Raw genomic sequence first — 26,186 nt, 5'->3', positions numbered from 1 at the left:
CGGCCCACCCACAATTCCTTTTTGGGTCAAGACCTCTACAATTACAACACCATGAAATTTCAGATTTAAAGAGCTGAAATCATGAAATTTACAATTTTTAATATCCTATGACTGAAATTGACCAAAATGGACCATGAATTTGGTAGGGCGCTATTTCTAAAACAATCTCTTAGCTAGAATTTCATAATGGACTACACAATATTTTGTATTACAGTATATTGTCAAAACAATGTATTATAAAATATAGTCTTAATGTAGTGGGTAAAAAGTAGTCTTAAAACTTAGTAATTCAAGTGTAAAACCTCAGAAAAGTTAGTGAACAGTTAAAACAGCGGTTCTCAACTGTGGGCTGCACGCAGCCCAGTTAGCACATAGCTGCAGCCCAGCTCAGCTGTGTGCTAAAGGCCAGAGCACATGGCCAAGGTCCAGTGGGTTTCCAGCTGCCACATGCGGAGGGGTCCAGCTGGGCTGCCCTGCCGCCCAGTGCAGCGGGGGAGGGGTTGGGGCTGCTGGTGGACCCGTGGGGTCAGGGGCTCCTGGCCAGCCCCATGGGGTTGGGGCCTGGTGCTTCTGGCGAACCCACAAGCTCTGGAGTCTGAGGCAGCCAGCAGGGCCCATGAGCTCTTGGGCCCGGATCAGCCACCTGGTGGGGTTCCGGAGTCAGGGCAGCCACACGGCCCTGCAAACTCCAGCCTCATGTGGCAGGATGCAGGGCAGCTGTCCCCACCCCGCATGGCAGGGTCTGGGGCAGCTGTGCAGAGGGGGTCCAGGATGAGCAGCCGGCCCACCCCACATGGCAGAGGTTGGAGGCAGCCACCTGGCCCCACAAGCTCCAGGGCAGTCACTGCCCTGCCACCTGGCCCCTGTGGCCCACAATGAGTAATCAGATGAGAACCACTGCATTAAAACTTGCTGTATGTTTTTGCTTTGGAAAAAATAAGTGAATTTCACATAGAAGAGATAATACAGTAGAACCTCAGACTTGCAAACAACAGAGTTACTGACTCGTCAATCACACCTCATTTGGAACCGGGAGTACGCAATCAGGCAGCAGCAGAGCCAAAAAAAACCAAAAAACAAAAAAGCAAATACAGCACAGTAAACTACTTAAAAAAATAAAAGGAACGTTAAAAAAATTGACAAGGTAAGGAAACTTTCTATGCTTGTTTCATTTAAATTTAGATGGTTAAAAAAGCAGCATTTTCCTACTGCATAGAAAAGTTTCAAAGCTGTATTAAGTGAATGTTCAGTTGTAAACTTTTGAAAGAACCACCATAACATTTTGTTCAAGGTTACGAACAATTCTACCACTTTGGCTCTATCCAAATCAGAAAATATAATCAAAATGCACCTTCATCCCAGTTCAATGTGCTATTCACAGCAGCACATTTCCATCTTCCAAACAAAAAGATTCATTTAGGGCAGTGGTTCTCAACCTATTTACCATTGTGGGCTGCATCCAATACTACCTGTATGGCCCTGAGGATGTCACAAGGGTTGCAGCTCTGTGCTGACTGGGCTGAAATTGGCCCACAGGCCGCAGATTCAGAACCACTGATGTAGGGGTAGTTGCTCCATTGCCAGAATTTAGTGTGCATTTAAACAGAGAACTGCAAAGCAGCAATAGCAGTTCTGGTGGGGCACCAGTGCATCCTTGAATAGTTCAATAATCAAAGAACAAGACTGAAAGGTAGTTTAAGAAGATCTTTCTTTAATAAGGGCATGTACAGTAAAGGAGGTTAGCATCCTAACTATAATTCTGGCCTAGTTTCTAATCTTTTAGACTTAGAAATACACGTTTCTCCTGTGCTATGGAGCTTCTACAGACTAAAATTAATACAACGCAGTAAAATATAGTACTCACAGGTTGGAAATATCTGAGCATATACTGAGATACAGGAGAAATGTTGACGACTTCTGAAAGGATGGGGATTTCAAATGCAATTCTCAACATAAAAGTCTGTAAGTTCATCTAACACCTCCCTTTGTAACACTAATTGAGGAAACTACTGTGCTTGTTTGAATTGTTTTTATTTCTAACATGAAATTTGTTTTCTAAAAATAAAAAAAGTTAATCAAATGAAATGTGGTTGTGCAACAGAAATACATGCCCTGAAATACTGCAGTGTGCTGTCAAATTACACTACACGCATGATACCAGGGACTGAATTGTGTAATCTATTAATTTGTAAACAAGTGATACCTCAAACAGAAGATCACACATTTCTATACCAAGGAAAGACAACATGCAGCTGTCAAGTCCAAACACAAAGTTTTCACATTTCAACCACTATTCTATGAAATTTAGGTTAGAGACTAGCTCCCTACGTTTTTTTGTAGCAGTTGGCCAGTTGTGTTTATATTCTGTTTACCATACATTTTATGATTCTCTGTGTTCTGGAATATGCCCATAAATGTGCCTTTATGTAAGACAGCTAGCAACTTTTGTTGCTGTTGGGCAGCTTGGAGAGAAAGAAACAGCACTGTAGCCTCAGTAAAAGCCAAGTCAGGAATAGGAATAGGGGTATGAATGCCTCACCAAATACTAGCAAGTTACTATTTCATTTCCTGAACAGTACCAAGAGCCTGGCATGGGGCACAAACATAGTGTGTGTTCAGTAAATTATGAAACAAATTATATAAATGAATACTGGCTTAGGTCTGTATATTTTTGTCAAATTTAGATGAATAAAAAAATTGCTATGTTTTAGCTAAAACATCATAAAATAGCACCTGAAAGTCTAAAGTCTTTATTATATGAAATAAAAATAACTATTTGGCCTGATAATATGTAAGTGAAGTTTCAGTTCATTGCCATTTTAAACAAGCGAAGTTTAAATTCCTGAAACCAGGGTTTTAAAAAGTAACTATTAAAACTACTATATCACGTACACATGCTAAAATACAGAGGATTTCTGAAAAGGCTATATTATACTAACATTTTACATACATATTTGTACTGTCACAACTTGAGATCAGCACTTACAGAGCAAATTCTCACTGATGACTTGAGTTGTGTTTCCGAAGAGATATTTAGTATACAGCTAAAGAAAAACCCATTTTCTAAACGTTCCGTGCTTAGTATTCTTGCTTTTTGTCATATATCATTCATTCTATGTGATAAGGGTTTCATACTAGACTGTAGTTTTGTGAGTTCTTGTGTGGGAAACACTGGGGGAAAAATTACTTTCCCCAGTATCCCAATACAGTTGCTGTAGGTTTTTTTTTAAATTTTCTAAAAGGGACTACATACAGTGCAGCTGTGAGCAGCGTGTCTGCTCCTGCACAACCTACAGTTGCCAGTGTTAGGTCATAGGGTAAGGCCACGAAGACACTGATGACTGACCATCTTGTGATCATTACAGATCCCACGGCATTTTTTCCTATGGAGAAGAATTTACGCTGAATTTACTAAATTTTAAGTCAGGTAATTTTACATTCTGCCTAAGCTGCCCCTGAAGTTCTAATTAATTTCCTTTTCTAAAATTTTACATAATGTTGCTCTTAAATATTTGCTACATTTTAACTTTAGAGGTGCCTGGATTTTCCTCATGAGTGACATAATTCCATTTTATAACTTGCATATCTGCTTAAAGTACACAGGAATCCATCTGAATGAAAAGCATTATACAAATAATAGCTATTAAAATTCCCAGACAAAAGACTGACATGAGGGCATAGTTAAGGTTGAGAGTACATATCAATTATGTAAGGTATAAAGCTTTACAGCATGTTACAAGAAGCATATTGTAAATTATCCCCAAAATAAACACTGTAAACACAGGAAATTCAGGATTAAGGATAAACTTAAAAGAAACCTAAACATCTTAAACTATGGAAACACAGCATAAAGGCACCCAAACAAACTTAACCCTGCAGCAACACCAAATTATAAGCATACAATTATGATTCATGCATTTTAGTGTTTATAGTCCTAGATTTAGATTAAATTGATTTTTCAAGACATTCATTTTTCATCTTCTTCCCCTTCATGAAACAAGTGTATGTGACAAGCAACAGAGGGAGGGTTGGAAAAGGATAATGGTAATATACAGAGGTTTATGTAATCATCTGATAACTAGATGGCTTAACTGCAAATTTGTTATTTGACTACTCAGCTATATTTTACATTTTCAATTACTGTTTGGAATTCTTAAAAAGTCAAGAAACTAAATTTAAAAAGGCAAAACATTAAAACGTAAAGAGGGAGACACATTCAGCCCTCTTGCAAAAAACTGTTTCCTAATGCTCCCTCACTTTAAATGCAAATTATGCACTCAGTAAAAATGGAGGTTTTGTGCATTTGCAAGAAGCTTCTGCTTTTCCTTGTTTTTTTAATCGAATCCACTTATTTTTAGTTAAGTACTTTAATACACAATGCACTAAGTACATACAGCACAAGAGTCTTCCAGAGAGAAATTGCATGGAGATCATCTCAAGCATGATAATTTATTAAGACTTAAAACTTTTTTTATTCAAAAGAAAAACTTCACAGAAGACTAATATTTCAACTGCACATCTTTCTCTGGATGTTTATTTTAGTTTTAGCATACACATTTTGTTTGCCACAATCTTCTTGTTCATAAGGAGGTTAATGATACTGTTATTATACACATATACCGTAACAGAATTACATCAGGGATTTCAAACACTGAATTACTGTTCTTTCATAACTGCTGAGTTGTATGTAAAGAATAACTACATTCATTTTATTTTCTATTCTCTAATCATATCTGGATGACATTAGGGCATTGTGTACTAATAATTCTATCACTCCCCTGGCTTCCATTCATTTGCCACTCTTTTTTCTACGAAACACAGTAGGGTATTAGCAAACAAATTCCACGGCATGGCTGCAAGATATTCTTACAATACATGAATGAGAACAGACCCCCATTGAGTCAATCTGCAAAAATAAGCGATTAATGTTTCAATTAGAATTTTGCTTAAAAAACTAACCTAAAGGGATTCAAGGTTTTAAAATTAAAAGAAGAGTTGGGAAAGCATATTAAAATTATGTTCTTAACAAAAATAGAATTTCTTAAATTAGCTTTATTGTCTCTCAAAACTAGATGAATTAGAAGAATTTGTTCTGGGGAAACAGCAGAAAAAAATGAAATGCTAGAAATAAGTGTTTACCAAAAAAATCACTTGCTCATTTTTATTTTTTTTATTGCAGATTGATAACAGATATAAATACTAAAGAGAAGCATCTAATAACAGTCACATTTTCTTTTCTTCTGAAACAATTATCCAAAATGGTTGTGTTTTATGATAGAGAACAAAGTTTACAATAAATTTCAGAACAATCTGTTCTTTAAAACTGGGCAAAAAGGTGGGAAAGATGAAAGTACTACAAATTAACTGAATAATTATCCATTCTTACTTTAATTCCAAAACTGAACATGTCCAAAAGAAAGAAATAACCATGACTTTTTCAGCCTTGGAGATGCATATCAGCTGGCGATGCACTTCAAGCAATATTAATTTGATTAAACAGTTTATCCTTAATAACCTGAGACATCAATCCATGTATAGCTTCTATGGTGGTCTTGCAACTGAAAAACAAGTATAAATTCAACATTGGCTAAATACCGAACTGTCACTGTATTATAAGTTATTCGACTGTCTCAGGAGTTCGGGGTGCCCATAACCCCATGAATCTTCACAACTGTCCAGATATGAAAAGTCACACATCAATTTTGTTGTTGCCAAAAGCTATTAGTTATCTGAAAAGGTAAACTGACAAGTTCTTTACATGTCAAGAACCAATTTCAGACTATACTTTTTGTCCAACAGTTTAGGACATTAACCTAAAATACAGGAAACTGAATTCCATCCATTATTTTAGGTTTTAATTTAACTATAGTAAAGGAAATATAAAACCCTGAACTCATGTAATAGAAAATCAGTTCCAATACTTTGCTTTTTTAGCAAGTGTATATTAGAAATTAAATATGTTCTGCTAATGGTTTTAGCATAACAAAACAAAACCACCACCCTCATTCACCTCTGAAAGAGTTACAGTCTATATCTGATCAGTTCAAATCCTGTAACAATTAGAAAGGAAAGAAACCCCAGCTTCACTGAAGCCATGCCACTGAAGTGGCACAGTGGATTGAAAAAGTTAAGTGTTCTTTTTTGTCACCCACAAGAACTTCTTCACGCTAGATTCTAATAGCATTTTGATTAACAAGCTTAAAAAGCTATGAAAATATGAAAGGACAATAACTATGCCAGAACTGTAATGACCACACTGTACAGTAAGTGGTGGGGCAGTCAACACACTTGCTAGAGGAAGGGATTTGAGAGGCATGGTGTGATTTTTACAGCAACTGTAGAGCAGGTTAGCATGGGCACGCTGACCCATCCTTTCCCCTAGGTGATTGGAAGAGAGGGGACACTATATAGGTCCATGGACCAGATTAGCCAATGCAAAGTAGTTTTTTTCTGCCTTCCCCACAGCAGGTTGGCGCGTGGGGAGGGGGCCTTAGTTGGGGCAAACATGGAACAGGAGTTAGGCTAAGATGTCACAACTCATTATGTAAATATGGGGGTCAATGTCCAGTGCAGGTATTCCGTAGGGAATGGATACAGCGGTCCGATAAAATGGATTTGTGAAAGATTTAAGAGGTATTAAATGAACAGACATGGGGGGGGTTCTTAGAATGGCACGGCTGGGAGCCAACCCCCCTGCTTTTATAGCCCCCCCAACACTCATTCGAGATGTGTGTGTTTGTGGGGGATGGCATGTGAGGTCCCAGCTGCAGGTTGGCTGGGGACCAGGATAGAAAAGGGGAAGGGCTGACGGAAGCCCGTGGGTATATATGAAAATGATCATGGAATTACCTGAACTGTACACTTTTATCTGCTAGGTACTCCCAGACTGTTAAGAATAGAGTTGTGTTCTAATTAAACCACATCCAGTGCCTCCTGTTCTTCTTCCAGCATAGCTGGACAATGATGAGTTCTAGGGACACTTATTTGAAGTAAATTACTTGAAATGCTTCTTTCTTACTACACAACACAGGAAGACATTTCATAGTTTGTAAAGCATCACTGTTCAACAGTTAAATAGTGCCATAGATATACTTTATATGTAACCATGTTGGAGATTAAATCAAGTTGTAAAAAAACTGCTTTGGCGACTGATGAAAGCTAATGAAAAAGCAACAGGTGATCACCTAAGAGCTTCAGAGCCCAGAAAGGAGGTCGGGTAATTCTTTAAAGCAACAACAAAAAAAAGGAAATATTTTTGAAGAAAGTATCAGGAGTGCATTTTAAATAATATGCATCCAGGTATAGTATGTTCATTAACTGATAACAGAAAATTATATTTGTGTTCAGGATAGCTAACTAATCTGAAACATACAATTTTCATAAAGGTCTTCCTAAAAGGTTTCCTCCTTGTCCAGCTATACCAAAAGGAGGACAGAACACACTTCATGTGGATTTAATCAGACCGTAACTTGTAGATGCAGATACAAGTACACAGTGCAGGAAAGTCTATGTTCATTCAAATAACTACCTGGGCTTCCACCAGCTCCCCCACCCCTTTCATTTTCCATCCAGGTCCCCCTAGCCAACCCATGGCTGCGACCTTGCCATTCACCCCCACTCTTAGGAGGGTTAAAGTGGGCTAGGCTGCCTACTGTACCAATCATAGAAGCCCTTCCCCATTCCATTCCTTTAGCCAGCACCTCCTTTTTAAGTCCTTTACGAGGCCATTTATCTGGCCATTGGATGTCTTCCCCAGGGAGCATCTGCACTGTACATCTGCCCTACTCTTACAAAATGAGTTGTCATATACAGCCTAACCCCCTTTCCTCCTCACCATAATAAGCCAATATGGTGGTGAAGGAAAAATTCCTTCCCAGCCCCCCTAAAAAGGAGAGACTAGCACAATACCCAGAGCAGGTCCTAACCAAAATGATATTTGCCACCTCGAGGGGAAGGAGAGTGGGTGCTGCCTTGCCTGATGCGTGGAGGAAGGTCTTCTAATGTCCTAACCTGCCTTTTTTAAAGTCTTCCGCACTTACATTTCCAGATTAATCAGCATTGCCCACACTGACCCCCCACCTACTCTTTTTCCAGCAGCTTCTGACCTCCTTCCTCCCCCATCCATAAAGCACTGCTACCCCTCTTCCAGCAAGCCATGACAATGTTCACCCCCACTTCAGGTGCAGCGTGGTCATTTGTGGAAGGAAATGTTTTATGCAAAAGATGTGAAAGGCAAGTCCTCAGTTTTTTATAAGACTAAATGGTTTAGACAGAACTGTAAAATGCTGTTTAGAGGGATGGCAAAAGTCCTTATTTTACTGTATATATTGATTACTCTTTTCTCTCCTCTTTGCTGTTGTTGGAACACACTTGCAAGAATAAGAAATGCGATGCTCAACCTAAGCTAGCCTTTTGCATTTGAGAAATTGCCTATATTTTGAATGAACTTTAACAGGGATATTTTTGATTAAAAACCGATCAACTAGAAATACAGAATTGGTTAATAACTTTAGTGGAGCCAACACAGAAGTTTGAAATGTCATTTTTATGAGGCCCACCAAAGAAATGCCATGCTGAAGCAGGTCAAAGGTCCCTAGCATCTTGTCTGATTGCTTAAGATGACACAAAAGCTTTGCAATACATAATAAATCCAAAGGGATTTCTTCATGGCTTCAGTTAATAAACAGTTTATTCGCTGTAGTAAATACAAAAATTGTAATTGCCTTTGTGATGTAAATGAGGTATTTCTATATTTTAATTTCTAAATTATAGCAGTGTATTTTTTACTCTGACTCCTCCAAAATGCTAAGGAACTGGAGAATAATTCCCTACAGATCACAGTTTAAAGTATGTGAACTTAGAGTTTAAAACAGAATAGCATTTCTTACAAAATCCAGACATGTATTATCTCACCTGTCCCTTGTTGCTTTAGCAAGTTTGTCTTCTGATTTTCTGTCATGTGTCTCTAAACCCAACATGAAACTCCCTCGGCCCAGCTGGGCTTCTGACTGTTCTAATTTTTCAGACAAATCAAAGACTTGGCCAGTTGTGTAGTCAGCATTCTGTTGGAATAAGATACCATTAAATGTATTATAGATAGAGCTGTAAGTCATGTTGGTATTTATGCACAAAATACACAAGTAAGCAACCTCACAAAATACTTTAAGTCTAAGTAGTGCTGGGCTTAGCATGGCAGACCAGTTGGAGCTCAACAGGTAACCTACATGAATGATGTGCATCTGAGACCAGTTCAGTCCTTTGACTGCTTGCTAGCAAGAGCTGAGGGCATGAAGTATGCAGAATATTTAGACCCGGAGAGTGGGAGCTCTTTGCTGTTCTGGAGCCACCCCCCTAGTGATACAGGAACAGCGGAGCCAGAATAAGTGACATCTAGTCATCCATGGCCAGGACAATCAGCACAGTGGCTGGCCTTTGCAGAGGGAAATCTTTGGGGGATGGAGGAATCTTAAAAAAAAGAGAGCTGCACATTGACAGATAATGCTAAGCACTTTTACTGTCTCATTTCAGAGATGTGGTAGCAGGGAAGGACCTATCAGTATTTCTATTATAAGCTCATTTTAATGGTTTCATCAATTGGCCATAAAAAAAAATTTACTCCCAGTGTGATACACCACAAGACATCTTAGGTTGAAGGTAATTTTTTAAAATTACCAATGAAAAACATGCAAAACATTCCAGGGTGGAATTTTGCATTGTGTAAAACTGAAAAAAATGAATGAACTTTGTCAATGGGATAGTTTAATTGATATTGATGAGGGGGAAAAATGGTCTAAACAGTCAAAATTTCTAGCTTTGAAAAACTGTGGTAATATTAAAATTATTCTATCACCATGAAATAACCCCTCATTCCCATTTCCCCTCCTTATCCTCCCACGACTCTCAGTTGAAAATACTCAGTCTGATATTAAACCTGATGATTTGACAGTCATTATTTTAAAAGGAGGTTTTTGTTTTTCTCTATTGCTATGCTCTCCAGGCCTGGCTCCTCATCTTCATCCTCAGCTTTCCCTATGTTGAACAGGTAGCCTGGCTCAGAACCTTCTTTCTGCCTAATGTGAATGGCTGATCTCCCAGCTCCCTGGGTGTCAGATTATACACTGATCTAAATTTTGGAGCACCACAGATGGTGGGATATGGGTGTCTCTGAATTCACAGCAAGCTGCACAACTGAATTTAGAGTCAATGGTGGCAGCAGAAGATGGAGCCCAACACAGACACAGCAAAGTCTTGACTTCATCACTAAGGTGTGTGGAAGCACTGAATTCTCCTGTTCAACACGTAGCACCCTCCAAAATGGTGGAAGCTCTCCTACTTGTCCCTCCTAAATCTGTTCCTTACCTGGTATTTCTTCCTACAGCTCACAGGAATATAGAACTACATGTCTACAGACTAGGTTCCTATGGATCACAGGAAGTATTCAGTTTTCACAGGTTAAAGAATTCAACCAAGCGATATTAACATTGCTAGAGAAATGAAGGACCAAGTTTTGCCCTCTGTTCAATTTATGCAACCTCACTGAGAATAATGGATATTATTCTGCTCTAATTTACAACTGTGCAATCCAACTGAATACAACAGACTTGTACAGAGTATGAAATAGTGTCAGTTTGGCCCACTGGAGTTGCACAGGTATTACTGTAGGCAGAATCTTTTACTAGGCATGAAGCTGGAAAAAGCAAAGTTTGACTTTCAAATCCCTATTCAAGTTTCCAGGATTGGAAGTTAGGAAAGAACAATATTTTTATTTGCAAATGCAGTAAATTTGATTTGGAATAATTGAGAGAATAGGGAGTCTCACAACATCATTTTACAGAGTTGCTTTGCAGAGTAAAAACACATATTAAAGAATGTGTGCATTCTAAAATAATCACCGTGCATTGGATTTTTATTGAAGTAAGTAAATGAGATTTGAATCCAAAGTAAAAAGTATGTTCATAACAGAAGTACAGTGAATGCAATGGATGGTAGTTATCTAGTGGTCAAGTCACAATTTCTACTTGAGGCACATGGTTACAACAAAAAGCAGTCCCTTTCTGAAGATACTCAGTATGGCTTAAAAGGAGTTATAATAAAATTAGTAATACCATCAATAATATATAGCCTATATACCTGGTAACCCTTAATGGATACTAATTACTACTGTGCAGTAAGGGGATACTAAATGTTATACTAAAAAATAGATTTAACTGAAACTCAGCTTAAACAATGAGAACAAACTAGTTAGCTTCACTTTCTGGTTATCAAATAGTAAAAACAGAAAAATGTTTACAGAAAAGGTTTTATTTATGTTCATGAAAACCTTCCTCTTTATTATTTGGTTTTGTAAAACCTGATGCACAGAATCTAAATCTGGAGTCAAAATTACTCAGCAGTCTTCCATTAAGCAATTTGCAGCAGAGATCCCTACCTTTAGCTCCAAGGAGTCACCTTTAGCACCAGAGGTACTAAACTCTTATAGGATATATTATTCTACTTACAGTAAGCAAACTACCTTTGGCTGCAGAGATCCCTACCTTTAGCACCAGAGGTACCTAAACTCTTATAGGATATATTATTCTACTTACAGTAAGCAAACTAGAAGAACTGAGTGTGTTCACCCAATATTTGTTCCACAGTAGTTCAAGTAATTTACGATCCAAAGATGATTTGAAGTAGGAGACCTCTAAAGCATAATACCTATTTTAAAAAAAAAAGCAAATTTTTTAGTTAGCTACCAGTCAAAGATGTAGGGTATTTTACAATCAAATCTTCATGGTCACAGGCATCTGAAAAGGAATAAATAGAAAGTAAATGCATTTCTCAAAAATGCAAAGACTAACGGAACAACCAATGTGACAAATGACACAATGTTTTAGGGTCCAACAGTAACACACATTAAGATCTACACCATGAATATTTCTCTGAGGACGGATTTCCCTCCTGTGTCTGATGTATGCAGTTTTAATACAGTTATAACTAACCAAATGCTGTTTTCTTCATCCACTTAGGTTCTGTTAAAAGAAAAGGAGGATTTGTGGCACCTTAGAGACTAACAAATTTATTTGAGCATAAGCTTTCGTGAGCTACAGCTCATTTCATCGGATGCATTCAGTTTCCGAAACTGAATGCATCCGATGAAATGAGCTGTAGCTCACGAAAGCTTATGCTCAAATAAATTTGTTAGTCTCTAAGGTGCCACAAGTCCTCCTTTTCTTTTTGCGGATACAGACTAACACGGCTGCTACTCTGAAACCTGTCATTAGGTTCTGTTGTAACACAAGATCTTTGGGGTCAGTTACTGTCCTTTTAATAGTGTTTGTATAGTACATATTACAAAGAGGCCCTGATCCTGCTTGGAACCTTTGGGTGCTATCATAAATATTATTATAATTTATAGATAAAAGTAAATTGAAATACTACTGATCTAGTGGAATGTGGTAAGTGGCAATGTTGGATAGTGGTAAGCTTAACAAAGAGCCTATTTATCCCTTGTTATGCATCTTAGGTGTTAATAAGACAGATTTTCCCGATATTACAGAATTCACAACAAAGGAATAAGGAAGATAAGCTATCCTGTTTTGTTTTAAATACAATTCATATTGTATCTTACAAGACAACAATACATATTGCAACCTTCTCTGCTGCTCAGATGTGCATTATGCTGAAAGTAAAAAAATAGAAGATTTGGTATTTTAAAAAAATACTTATTTCTGCCATTAAGCTGTTTTACAAATACAGGTGTATATAGAAAGCCTTGCCAACTGTAGAACATATCCCCTTTCCAATTAGTGGGAATTCATCCTAAATGTGTAAACCAAAAGGAACCCTCCTGTCCTCCCTAGCTCATGCCTTCTATAGATTGTCTCTTTTGATGTACTCATTCTGAAGTGCTTGCAAAATGGATTGAGGCCTGCAGGAAGAGAAATCAGATTTGTCAAGGAATAGAAAGACTGCAATAGGACTGGGGAGAAAAGAGATCTGTTCATTTGTTTTTAAGTTTTGTTACAATTTTTCAAACATCTGTTAAAAGTAATTCTCAGAAGGCTGTTGGAGGGTGGATGATGTGATGCTCCTGAAAACAGAACTTTCATGTAGGATTTTATAAAAGGAGAACCTGACATGCCCAAAAGGTAATCTTCACTTTAAGCTATGCAAGAACATTTCTATCTATGTACTAAAGGCAACATACTGGGAGTTGGAACATGAGGTACACTTTTTTGAGTATCAGAGAACTGAAGTTAAATGATTGCTGGGCTTCCTGTTCTTGTGTGGCTATTACAGCATTTACATGGTTTTATTTTGATGCAGTTATAACTGCCACTTATATGTTATCCAATTAAAATCACTAAATCATTCTTTAAAAAAAAATTATTGCCAGTCTTTCCTCTGTCACTGCACAGAAGTTATTTTTGAATAATTTAAATGGTACAGATCCACTAATCCATTAGCAATGATATATTAACCTTGCTCTTGGGAGACCTGTTAGGTAAAACTCAACCATATTAGGAAAAATGCACTTATAAGTGAAATCTGCTAATGCTGACCAAGTCAACCATATAATGAGCTAGAAAGCCAAAACAATAAGTGAGAAGGGGAGTGTCAGCAACAAGAGATATGAGATATATTAAATGGTCCATTTTTGCTGTTAAAATGTGCTTTTACAATTAACCCCCTTGTACTGGCTTTGTACTTTTCCTGTAATAAAAATCAGTTATTTTACTTTGCATTTCCATAGCATCTTCCATCTGAGATGATCAAAGTCTTTTACAAAAATGGATAAATTAAACTTCATAATGTTGTGATGAAGAGAAAGATCCTCACTTTACAGAAAAATTAGGCACAAAGGTGAATTGCCCAAGGAAATCTGTGGCAGAATCAAAATTAGATCCCTGATCTCCCAATTCCCAGGCCTGTGCTTTAATCATCTGACAAATAGTTTTCATCAACTTAGTAAAAATAAAGGAAAATGATGCCCAATTTAAAATATCATGGAAGAGCCTGTGTGTGTGTGTGTTAGGTCATATATCTACAAATATACACCTGAAGAAAAATTTAAAATGTGAAGTAACATGCCAAACATAATTCCCTTTTAAAAATTAAATGGCAAAAGCAGAGACATTTACAAAAGTTTCACATTTGTAAATTTATAAGCTAAATGCTTTTTCAACATTAATTGAGGTGCTTATCATTAGGAACTGACACTTTAATTAAGGGAGATGGCATTTGGTATAATACACAAAACCTATTTAGCATGCTCTTCCTCAAAGAGGACCTCTCAACTAAGTACTGTAATAGAATAGCAGTCAAAGATGAGGTAAAAGTGCAACCACTGGGGCCGATTCATGGCTGAGAAGTGGTTGAATGCAGTCACTCCCCAGGGTGGTGGCTGGACATGTGTATATGATTATAAAGCAGTAGCTCTGCTTTTCTACCCAGTGCCCACTGGCATTGCCACCACACCAGGACCCAAACACAGAAGCTCATCATTAAGCTAGGAAAGAGAAGCCGAAAGAAACTGTCACTAAAACCAGATTTACAAGTCCTGGTACACATACTAGTGGGTGGAAACGACTATTCTAATCTTCTGTGGTACAAATGATTCATTCATATTGCAGGAGAACGAACATCACAAATACCATGGTGTTAGCAATTCCTCACCCAACAGACTAAAGCATAATTAGTGTCTGCAATTTCAACCCCTCCTCTTTTTTCATGGCTATCCTCCCCTGGGGAAGATTGGAAGTCCTCTTCTGTAAATCTTGTCATGCAGCTTCAAGAAAGACAATGACTTAGAACAGATACTAACTAGCTATTTGAGAGGGAGACTTATGGTAATTATTACAATTTTTATAAAATTGAAAAATTCCATTTATCTGAGAACAGATTAAAAAGGGTAATGGTAAATTTAAAGAAAAAAATCTAATGCCACAGAAATGCACAAACAATCTAACTTCATCTAGAACAGGGGTGGGCAAACTTTTTGGCCCAACGGCCACATCTGAGTATGGAAATTGTATGGCAGGCCATGAATGCTCACAAAATTGGGGGTTGGCGTGCAGGAGGGGGTGAGGGCTCTGGGGTGGGGTCAGAAATGAGGAGTTCAGGGTGTGGGAGGGGGCTCTGGACTGGGGCAGGGAGTTGGGGTAGGTGAGGGCTCCAGCTGGGGGAGTGGGCTCTCGGTTGGGACTGGGGATGAGGGGTTGGGGGTCCAGAAGGGTGCTCTGGGTTGGGACCGAGGGGCTCAGAGGGCAGAAGGGGAATCAGGGCTAGGGCAGGGGCACAGGAGGGGATCAGAGATGCAGGCTCCAGGAAGCGCTTACCTCAAGCGGCTCCCGGAAGCAGGAACATGTCCCTCCTCCTCCTGTGGCCAGATGGCTCTGCACACTGCTCTGTCTGCACATGCTGCCTCTGCAGTTCCAATTGGCCAGGAACCCTGGCCAGTGGGAGCTGTGTGGGTGGTGCTTGGGGCAGGGGCAGCATGCGAAGACCCCTGGCTGCCCCTAAGTGTAGGAGCCAGAGGGGGGACATGTTGCTGCTTCCGGGAGATGCGCAGAGCCACAGCACACACGGAGCAGGGCAAGCCCCGGATCCCGCTCCCTGGCAAGAGCTCAAGGGCCGGATTAAACCATCTGAAGGGCTGGTTGTGGCCCCCGGGCCGTAGTTTGCCCACCCCGATCTAGAACATTTGCTTTATAATGAATAGTCAGAATGACTAGCAGTTAAGTGTTTGCCAGGCATTTCTACTTTGCTCCTGGTATGGTAATGCAAATAATTAATAATAGTTACCAGCTGAGATTTTCATAAAGCTTTATTTTTTTAAGTGCATGGCCTTCAAGTTGTTAGTTTGGAAAAGGGAAAAGTGTTTTTTTTCTTAATATGATGACAGGAATGCCTTGAAAGACTACATTTATTGCCAATAATGCAATTTCCCACACCTCTCCAGAGTTTTAACTACCCATCCCTTTGGAGTCTAGCCCTTCATCAACATATGAATCATTCAACATGTAACTCATTAATTATAAAAAGAAAAGGAGTATTTGTGGCACCTTAGAGACTAACCAATTTATTTGAGCATAAGCTTTCGTGAGCTACAGCTCACTTCATCGGATGCATACTGTGGAAACTGCAGAAGACATTATATACACGGAGACCATGAAACAATACCTCCTCCCACCCCACTCTCCTGCTGGTAACAGCTTATCTAAAGTGATCACTCTCCTTACAATGTGTATGATAATCAAGTTGGGCCATTTCCAACACAAATCCAGGTTTTCTCAATTTGTGCTGGAAATGGCCCAACTTGATTATCATACACATTGTAAGGAGTGATCACTTTAGATAAGCTGTTACCAGCAGGAGAGTGGGGTGGGAGGAGGTATTGTTTCATGGTCTCCGTGTATATAATGTCTTCTGCAGTTTCCACAGTATGCATCCGATGAAGTGAGCTGTAGCTCACGAAAGCTTATGCTCAAATAAATTGGTTAGTCTCTAAGGTGCCACAAGTACTCCTTTTCTTTTTGCGAATACAGACTAACACGGCTGTTACTCTGAATCCTGTCATTAATTATAGTGAGAGTTGTATGCATAAGTACCAAATATACCAAAAGGATAACTTGCCCTCCCAAGTGAATTGTGTTAAGTAATATTTTATATCATACATCATAAACTGACAATGATATGAATTTGAAAATTATTTTAAACACTGATTCTGAGTCAAGAGTTCTCAAACTGCAAACTTCAACTGGGTCATGAGAACGGGTATGGAGCAAAAATTGCTAAAACCAAATGACCTCTAAGACTAAAGGAAAGCAAATTAACAGCAGCTCTTTTTCCTGCCTCCTTTGATGCTAATCAGCCCATTCTCGTTGCAGCAGCTCCTCTTTCCACCCCCACTACACTGCTCCAGAGACGCAATGCTTGAAGATGGCAAAATGCTAGCTGCGTTGACACAGCTGCTCAGAGCATTCATCTGACTCACTGAAGCAGTGTTCCCCAAACCATCTCCCTGCTGAATGACAGCTCGCAACACTTTTCCATAAAGCCAGCAGCACAAAGAAAACAAAGGCTTTTTGTATTTGGGTCACTGCAAGAAACCATGGCACTTAGGGCCATGGTAGAAGGTGGAGAAAGACTGAGAACTTCTACTCATGATTCAGATAATAATTCATGAGTTACTTACTGTTTACAGTGCACACCAAAGTCTTCTATTTTATTAAGTGGAATAGTCTGGTATTCTGAAGGCCCTTCATCTGGAGGCTTAAAGCCCTGAAAAGTTAAACAAACAGAAACCACCAAAGTAAGTGGAAAAAGTAATAAATACATTTCTTCATGCAAAAGAAAGAAGTCATTTTAAGGCTGCTTGCAAATGCTGTTCAAGTTCCCAATAAAGACAACAACTTCCATAGGGAAAACGGATGGCCCAGCAGACTTATGAATTTTGGAATCTTCTCTCTTGATCACTGGTTCATCTGGCCTGGGTTAATAGTCATTACTATTTGATGGATGTGCAAAAATGTGTAAGTAGTAAGTTGCTGGTCTCAGCCAGTTCTCATTGGGCAGATATCCCCACCATAAATGGCCATATCATTTTCTCTTAGGGCAATGATGGAAGGGGCATGGAGACGAGACTACTCATTGTCCCTGGAAGTGATTGCGCCAGAACAGGATTGACAAACATTAGCACAGTAGTGAAATGAACCCTGCACTACTATTGCCCACTTTGTACCTGTCGCAAAACTTCAGTCTCCAGTTTAGTCAATAGCAGCCTTCACAACTACTGAATTGGCCAATACCACCCACCTGAATCATTTCCATTACTCCTCTTAAAACATTCTGCTAAAATGAATGTCTAACTGTGATTTGTTTTTTAAGTTCAAGTTACATTTCTTCTTCTTGTTTAGTCCCCTGAAAGTATTTATATGAGATTTTTTTTGGTTCATACATAAGTTCTGACAACAACAAATACTCATTTCCTTTTGTTTAGAAAAAAGTCGATGCAGACCTGCTTTTCATTCGTAACAAAAAAATACTGCACGAATGCAATGGGGAACTTTTCACACATATTTTTACAATTATAATGTGATGCCAGACTGGTGTCTTCCATAAGACAATAATATTTCTACTTTCTTACAATAGCATACACTAGCCCAGACCTTCATGTCCAGAGTCCTTTTGACTTTACCTGTACTCTGCATGAGTGTCAAGGTCCATGCTAACAAATCACATTGCAGAAGTAGGCCCCAATTCTGCAAAGACATGCTTAAATTTCATGCACCGTGAGCGATCCTACTGAAGCCAATAAAACTATTCATAGTGCATAAGAATGTGTGTGAGTCTTTGCAGGATGAGGGCCTTAACTGGAATTTAGGAAGGTATAATTATATTTGAGGATATATCAATTAAATTATACTTTCATTTCTCTATCATTGATCTAAATTTTTCCTAGTTTTATTTTTATATTTCAGCTTTAAATAATTTTCAGTTAAATTAAATATCTTCAGCTTGCTATGTATGTTATTATTTTCAGTTTAAAATTTCATTTCAAAATGTGATTTTTTTTTTAATCCTGTGAATCTAACAGCATTTCTTTGAAAAGACTATCAAAAATAAAAGTATGAAATTCTGACTCTTGCTTTTCTCAAAGCAATCTCAATACAGATTCCCAGATTTAAAAAAATGTGTAGCCAAAAGCAGAATTTTGAACTAATAAGTCATAAATTTACTATTCCTTCTTCCCTATAACAATCCAAATTCTTATAGATCTATGCCGCAGAAACTTTAGAAATAGCACAACTATATTTAACTGCTGCAATTATGTTGCAGCTCCAATATCTAAAAATAAATTTAATACAACAGGGAATAAAACTGTGGAAAGAAGACTATAATTCAACGTCTCTAAACACAAACAACACGTAAAGAGGACTATTTAAGTATGACAATACCCAGATTTATTGTTTATGTCTGTTAGTAATTCAATGGAACCCTGAAACTGAAATCAGATTATTTACCAAAGTTATTTCTTCTTCCAAGAGGCATGCATAATATGATGATATTTTAATATTTATTTTAGGTTAGGAAAAAATTACATCTTTTCCTGAAAAAGGAAGATATAGAATATTAAAAAAAGGAAAGACCGGTCAGATAACGTGCTTTTCATGCTTAATAATGACCCTTAAAAATGGGACCCATGCATTTAGTTATATACAGTTTAATAATCTTGATAATACACATACTTTTTTTAACCTTAACTTTTACCTTGGGATATGTTCTAAAAGCTCCAAGATTTACTTTTCCTGCAGATATTGTTCTTGTTGGATCAATCTGTAAAAATATAGGTGATTTTTGATATATGCAGGTGGCATACTTATTGATCTACTTACACTCAATCACTATAACTTGAAAAAGTTGCATTATGTTCTCTAATAAAGCATAGCACTTTTGTAATTGACATCAGTTTATATGGAGCACTCATGAAAAGAAAGTGGAACATCAACAGCTGCCCATTAATCCCACTTCTCTACATTAACAGAATGGTTAGTATCAGCCTCAGCAAATCCTGTACTATAGTGTGTGATAAAAATGTTGCAATCTGTCAGTCAATACAACGGTGATACTTACTGCTTTTAATTTTAAGCCCCCTCCCCCCCCCGAAATTAGGGATGGAAATACCTATTAGATCATCTAATCTATTTTGAAGAATAGAGCAGGAGCATAATGCAGGATTATTCTCTACAATACAGGTTTCAGAGTAGCAGCCGTATTAGTCTGTATTCGCAAAAAGAAAAGGAGTACTTGTGGTACCTTAGAGACTAACAAATTTATCTGAGCATAAGCTTTCATGAGCTACAGCTCACTTCATCGGATGCATTCAGTGGAGAATGCATCCGATGAAGTGAGCTGTAGCTCATGAAAGCTTATGCTCAGATAAATTTGTTAAGTCTCTAAGGTACCACAAGTACTCCTTTTCTCTCTACAATACATTTACTAGTGCATTGGCCAGTTTCATTTTAGAAGTAAAACTGAAGGGGCTTCCAACATTTCCTTGGGAGACTATGCCACAACAAAACAGATTTTAGTGTCCAGAACTTTTTTCTAATATTTGGTTTATACTTTTCTAATTTAATCCCACAATCCTAATTAGACGGCCAACTATTCCTCAAATAATTCCATTCTTTTGTTGGTGTTTACACTCTTTACTAGAGCAAGTGGTTATATAAAGTTGTTGTTTAAATCAAAGGCTAAATTTCTATTTCAACTGTTGTGACCTGCAGTCCTGAGGGGCTGGAGGGCCCAGTGAATTTTCTCAGAACATATAAAAAAGATAATTTTGTGACTTTACTGATAATGCATGTTATATGAGGAATACCACGGTTTTGTGAGCAATTTTACTCAGCGTCCCTTACTACAGAAGGTTGAGAGAATCACAGAACTAAAGTTTTTAGATCTAAGGTGGAAGGCTCAGTGTGGGCTATTCAATTATTTGCTGAAGTAACAAGCATGGTTTCTAATCTAAGATTAGAGAAGATTTTAACAGACTACACCTGGAATGATGCAGTGAATGAAATCTCTCCAGTCCCAGTGAACAAATTTGTTTGTATACCATTGTCTTGACTTTCTCTTTAGCCTAGAAAGCGTGGTAAGGGAGATATACTGCTCTGAAGCCTGGATTCTACACCCCCCCATAAAAAACAAACACTATCAGAGAGTTATTTAACGAAATATAGATAGATATTTAGATAAAAACTGCAAGTAAATATTTTCACCTCAACACAAAGAAATTAAGTTATTATACAATTTTGTCAGACTAGGGAATGCTTAACTAATAAACTTCTAATACTTACAACCACAGCCACAAATGGTTCCTGAAATTGCTGATTAAGCATCTGAGTACTGACATCAATCCCTGAAAGCCAGCAGCCATAGCCAGGGTGGCTGTGGTACCAGCCAATTGCATTTTCTAGGCGACCAACCTAATGAAGTGAAGGGGAAAGAAATACATAACATTAAAAGACTCTTTGTATAATGAAAGAGACAGATGCCCTCTTTTGGGCTTTTAGCATACTGCAGATACATTATGGGGAAAAAAAAATGCAAGTATCTACATGCACTACTATGCCAAGTTTCAAACCCATATGTTTTTTAAATAACCTAAGCCTTCTCTGGTTAAAACGTTTTTAGAAGTCATATGGCACAAAGTTATAACTACACTGATACGAACAACTCAATTCCTGGCATCCAACAATTGGTTTTTCCAACATGCAATAGAGGTGCATGCTTTTGGATTTATACAGTCCAACCAGTTCTAACAAATACAGAGTTTTAAACAAGAAACTCAAATCATTAAAATAATACTACAAGACAGAACACAGTGTCTGATTTGCATCCATTGTAATCAATGGATGTTTAGCCACCAACTTTAAACAGAAGCAGGATCTTGCGTAAAATAAAAGCATCTTTTTACTTGCTTTACAGTTTACATGCTTAATAGATACAGAGAGAAGAACAGATCATTTATACATCACTACATTCTTCCAAGGAAGAGTAATACTTTTTGGTCTTATCAACCCTACAGGTGAGATCTGATTAAATGAACACAGAAGTCAATGTCTTCAGCTGATATCAAGGAACACTGTCAACTTACTATCAGTTAATTTAAAAAAATTTAAACTAAACTAGTTTCAGATATTACAGGTTGAACCTCTCTAGTCCAGCACCCTTGGCACCTGACTGGTGCCAAACCAGAGAATTTGCCGAACCACGGGAGGTCAATGCAGAGTGCCAACGGGTCTCCACAGGTGTGGGAAGTAGGGGCGCAGGGGTGCTGCAGCACACCCAGGTTTTGCACCCAGCGTGGTCCCTTGCCTGGGGTCCCGGCCATTGGCCCCAGATCTTCCCCCTCCCTCCTGGAGCTTGAACTCTGTGGATCAGCTTTTCATGGCAATCCAGAAGCTCTGGGAGAGAGGAGGTAAGCACGGGGCTGCCGGCGCGCAAGAGGCACGGGCGGTAGGGGAGCTTGGCGCCAGTGGATGCTCTGCACCAAATTTTCCCCTGTGAGTGCTCCAGCCCCGGAGCACCCACGGAGTCAGCGCCTATGCCAGACCACAGATGTTGCTGGACCAGGGAGTGCCGGATTAGAGACGTTCAACCTGTACTGCAAACATCCCTCAACCAGGGCCTATGAAAGAGCATGCACATGAGCTCCTCACTGAGCAGTGAATGAAAATGAAGTCATCACAGTAGTGCATGAGACTAATAGCAAAAGTGACCATCCACAAAACTGAGAAGCTGATTATATATCAAAGTGCTCAACAGCACAAAGTAAACAGACTGCAGAAAAAATGTCTCTCTCACTCTGTTACAAATAACCTGTAAGATTATTATAAATGAATTGGCACTAATTTTTCAGATGAAAATGTAATGTTCACATTAGCTAAATCACTATAACAAACAAATGTACAGAATACTAATTTTTTCAGATATCATATATATATATTATTGACAAAACAAGCTAGATTAAAATAAATTTCAAAATCACCTACTTAAAATGGGATAGTGAGGTACCTAAAACAGTCTGAATAAGCATAAGGTTATATTTAAGACAGTAAGAAAATAGCATTCCGCGATTTTGTTGAGAAACCACAGCTTTTAAAACACACCGCAGCCTTTTATAGTTTCTGCAAATTTGAGTGACATTGCGACCCACTCACTCAAATTAAACCCAGATGCCCTTCTGTCATGACCCGACAGGAGGTGGATGAGAAAGGCAGGGCCGGGCACATATGTGGATTGGGGCAGAGATCCCTGGGGAGCTCACCCGACTCACCACCCAGGTGCAATTCCACCTCCACCAGGTGGCATGGGCTAGGCCTAATCACCACCAGCAGCAGCTCCCGTGTGACCTGGAAGAATTCACCTCCCATGGCTGCCCAGAGAGTGGGGCACGGACTTGTACTTCTCACAGGGCCCTGTGCCCTGGGAGAGGGGAACCTGGGTGGTGGCAGCCTCCAAATGGCCTCCAGGGGGTCTCTGAGCTGGGATTAGTTCTAGTGTCCAGAAGAAAGCTCACTACCCAGGGATAGGAGAAATGGAGGAGGTGGGGGGATATCCAGCCCCTGTTGGAGGGCAAAGGACCCTACTGCCAACTCAACAACTGTTTCTATTTTTTTTTTTTAAATGGTACTTGAACTGGCCATACCAAAGCAGCACATTAAAAAATTACAACTTTTTTACAGTCTAAGTTATATTTTTAATAAACAAAAAAGACCTCGTGTATGCTCTTTTCTCATATTATAATCTAACCCAATTTGCAATTTATACTGAAATCTATAAGTAAATGAAGTGTAAATATAGCAGGAATTCCATAAGAATTCCCCAATCCTGCAATCTGAGCTCCATCACTAACTTTAGTAGAACTCTGCACTAATGAAATGGTCTGCTCAATCACATCAGATATAATTAACACAGTAAAACTTTTTTAAGTATAGACAAGGCCTTACTAAAACTAATTGAACTGGGAAAACTGGATGGGATCTAATGCTCATTCTGCATCACAGGATTATCAAACTTTCAGTGGGAGATTAATATAAAATAAGTATATGATGTGGCAGATGAATATAAGAGCAGCTCTAACCTGGGACAAACTCTCCAGATCTACCAGAGATTAAAGCTCCAATTCTGTCTGAGGTGAACCTACTGGAAGATCAGGGCCTAAATGTGAATGCAACATGGGAACTTTGTATGGCGGGAGGAAAGAACTATTTCATAGTAGTTAATCGTTCCTTCTTGACTCAAACATTCATAGCTTATAAAGTTCAACTACTAGTAAATAACATTGACAACTATATACTCCTTTATTTTTTATTCCCAAATGAATTTTAGAGATTCTTTTGTTGGAAAACAAAATAGATTATATAAAAAGAATAAGTAGCTAAAACCACACTATACCTATTATATATGTGTTATATAGCAACCAAATAAGATAGTTGTGAAATACAAAGATTTAATGCTTGACATGAACTTTAGTTTTTATGCCACAAATAACTGTGTTAAATTTGTGAAGAAATAAGCTCTTTTGTTATACCATTCTTGAGCAACTGACTGCACCCATAAAAACATTTCCTAGGTGATGAGCAGAAATGTAAAGAAAATTACACTCAATTAATTGGTGACCCAACCCTGAATTTGAACTCAGATCTACAAAGGTGAAAGAACACTGCAATATTTAAATATGATAAACAAAGATATTAAACATATTTGAGAAAAAAAGAGAACTATCAATTTTTTATTAATTCTGATCTTGTGCAAGGATATCCTGGTGATGGAACTTTATAAGAAAACCTAGACAGACTATCCTAAAACCCAGTGTAAGTTACAACCGGATGTGTCATTATAGCAGCAATAAAACATAGGTCTCTTTATTTACCTGTTTTGCATTTTCTATGTATGCAGCCATATATTCATATGCAGCAGCCTGAGCATTGACTCGAGTTTCAGTGCCTTCTACCGGTAAAGCAAAGCTGTCCATGATAATCATAGTTTCCCCATCCACTTTCCCAAGCATCAGCCCCATCACTTCCAGATTGCCCCCAGACCGGGCATGCATGACCATCTTCAGCAGGGCCAGGGCGGAGATCTTGCAGTATCTGAAGTAGTGGTTGCTGCAAGAAAAAAACGGAGAGACGCTAGCAAGAGCCCAAGTATCTAATCTGACAAGGAAAACAGACATAGAAAAGACATGCAAAACACAGGAGAGGGGAGAGGAAGTAGCTGGGGTTTATTATAACAAGGCCCCCCATCTCAACCTCCTCCCACCCCAGAACCGCGCCTTGGTTCAGGACCCAAACCACCCCTCCCGGACCCCCGCTGCCTCCCCACCCCTATCCCCCCCTTGCAGCCGCGCTGCATCCCCGCCTCCCCTGGGCGCCGCTGCCCCTCCGGGCCTGCGCCACCTCGCTCCCATTAGCCTGAGCTCCCTCCCTGGGCCTCGCGCCCCAGGCCCCGCCCGCCCCGCTCCTTGCCCGGGTATCCCGGCCCCTCACCCCTGGGCCCGGTCCCCGCCCGGCCGGCCCCTGGCCCCGGCTCTCACTCCTTGGTCCAGGGCTTGGCCGCCAGGATCTCCTGCTGCTGCTTGCGGTCATACTTGTAAATCTCGTCGATGCTCTGCGCCTCCTGCATGTTGTTGGCCAGTTCCCAGCTCTTCTGCGCCATCCCGCTCCCGGAGGCACCGGCCGCCGCCGCCGCCATCCCCCCACCGCCCGACCGGGCCGCCGCGCAAACCAACTGCCACAAGGGAGGGGGGGGAGCTTAACCCTGGAATGTCCTAGAGCAGCCGGGGGGAGGATCGGGAATGGTACATTCCACTGGGCCTGAGACAGCCTAGTTAGCGCGCCCTCTAGCGACCAGCCTTGGAAGTGCCGCCCGAGCCCTGCTCAGAGAACTAGGCACGGCTGCCAACGAGGTGATGCGTCACCAACGCAACACAGACGCTCAGGTGGATACGCAGGTGCGCTCACGTATTCACACCCATACTGGTGTTCGCGCACGCGTGTGCAACACAGGGATGTTGAAGTCTGGAAAGTAAGAGATAGGGCCCGGGGGCAAGAGTTGCTAAATCTCACAATTTTACCGTGAGTCTCTTGGTATTTGGTGTCTTAGGGCTGGTCTACACTACGTGGGGAGGGGAGAGGAGATCCATCTAAATTACACAACTTCAGGTACATGAATAACATAGCTGAAGTTGACGTACTTAGATCTACTTACCCCAGTGTCTTCGTTGTGGTGTGTCGATGGGAGACGCTCTCCCATCAATTCCCCTTGGGCTTCTCATTGAGGTGGAGTACCAGAGTCCACACTAGAGCGATTGGCAATCGATTTATCACGGCTATACTAGACACGATAAATTGAACCCCACTGGATTGATCGCTGCCCATTGATCTAGCCAGTAGTGTAGACATGCCTTTAGGTAAAGCCCCAGCTCCTGAAATGGGATTGCGTGAGAAGCTCACCTTTTGTTTTTAAAAAGTACATTCTTGCCCTCCTCGTTGTGAAGAAAAGGTTGAAAAGATGACCCACGCAGATCCTAAAGGATCAAAATCCAGAAGATAAGAGAATCCCTCGCAATTTTTTTTGAAATATGATTTTTAAGCCAGTCTCATGATTTGTAGGGAGCAAGTCATGAGTTTTGAATG

General features: G+C 39.5%; 1 protein-coding gene across 1 annotated transcript; it reads right to left on the bottom strand.

The window, feature by feature from the left end:
• Nucleotides 1-1,691: 1,691 nt before the first annotated feature.
• Nucleotides 1,692-25,282, bottom strand: COPS5 (COP9 signalosome subunit 5). The gene is made up of 8 exons (XM_084619670.1): nt 25,085-25,282; nt 24,422-24,656; nt 20,841-20,969; nt 19,255-19,320; nt 17,180-17,265; nt 11,586-11,697; nt 8,914-9,062; nt 1,692-5,558 (listed from the first exon to the last, which is right to left on the bottom strand). The coding sequence occupies exons 1-8, from the start codon at nt 25,240-25,242 to the stop codon at nt 5,474-5,476; spliced, it is 1,020 nt and encodes a 339-aa protein (XP_084475796.1). The 5' UTR covers nt 25,243-25,282; the 3' UTR covers nt 1,692-5,473.
• Nucleotides 25,283-26,186: the final 904 nt, after the last annotated feature.

Source organism: Lepidochelys olivacea (genome assembly GCF_965140295.1).
Source record: "Lepidochelys olivacea isolate rLepOli2 genome assembly, chromosome: 2".
In the NCBI taxonomy this organism is placed as follows: Eukaryota; Metazoa; Chordata; order Testudines; family Cheloniidae; genus Lepidochelys; species Lepidochelys olivacea.
This window is presented reverse-complemented; position numbering and strand designations above follow the sequence as displayed.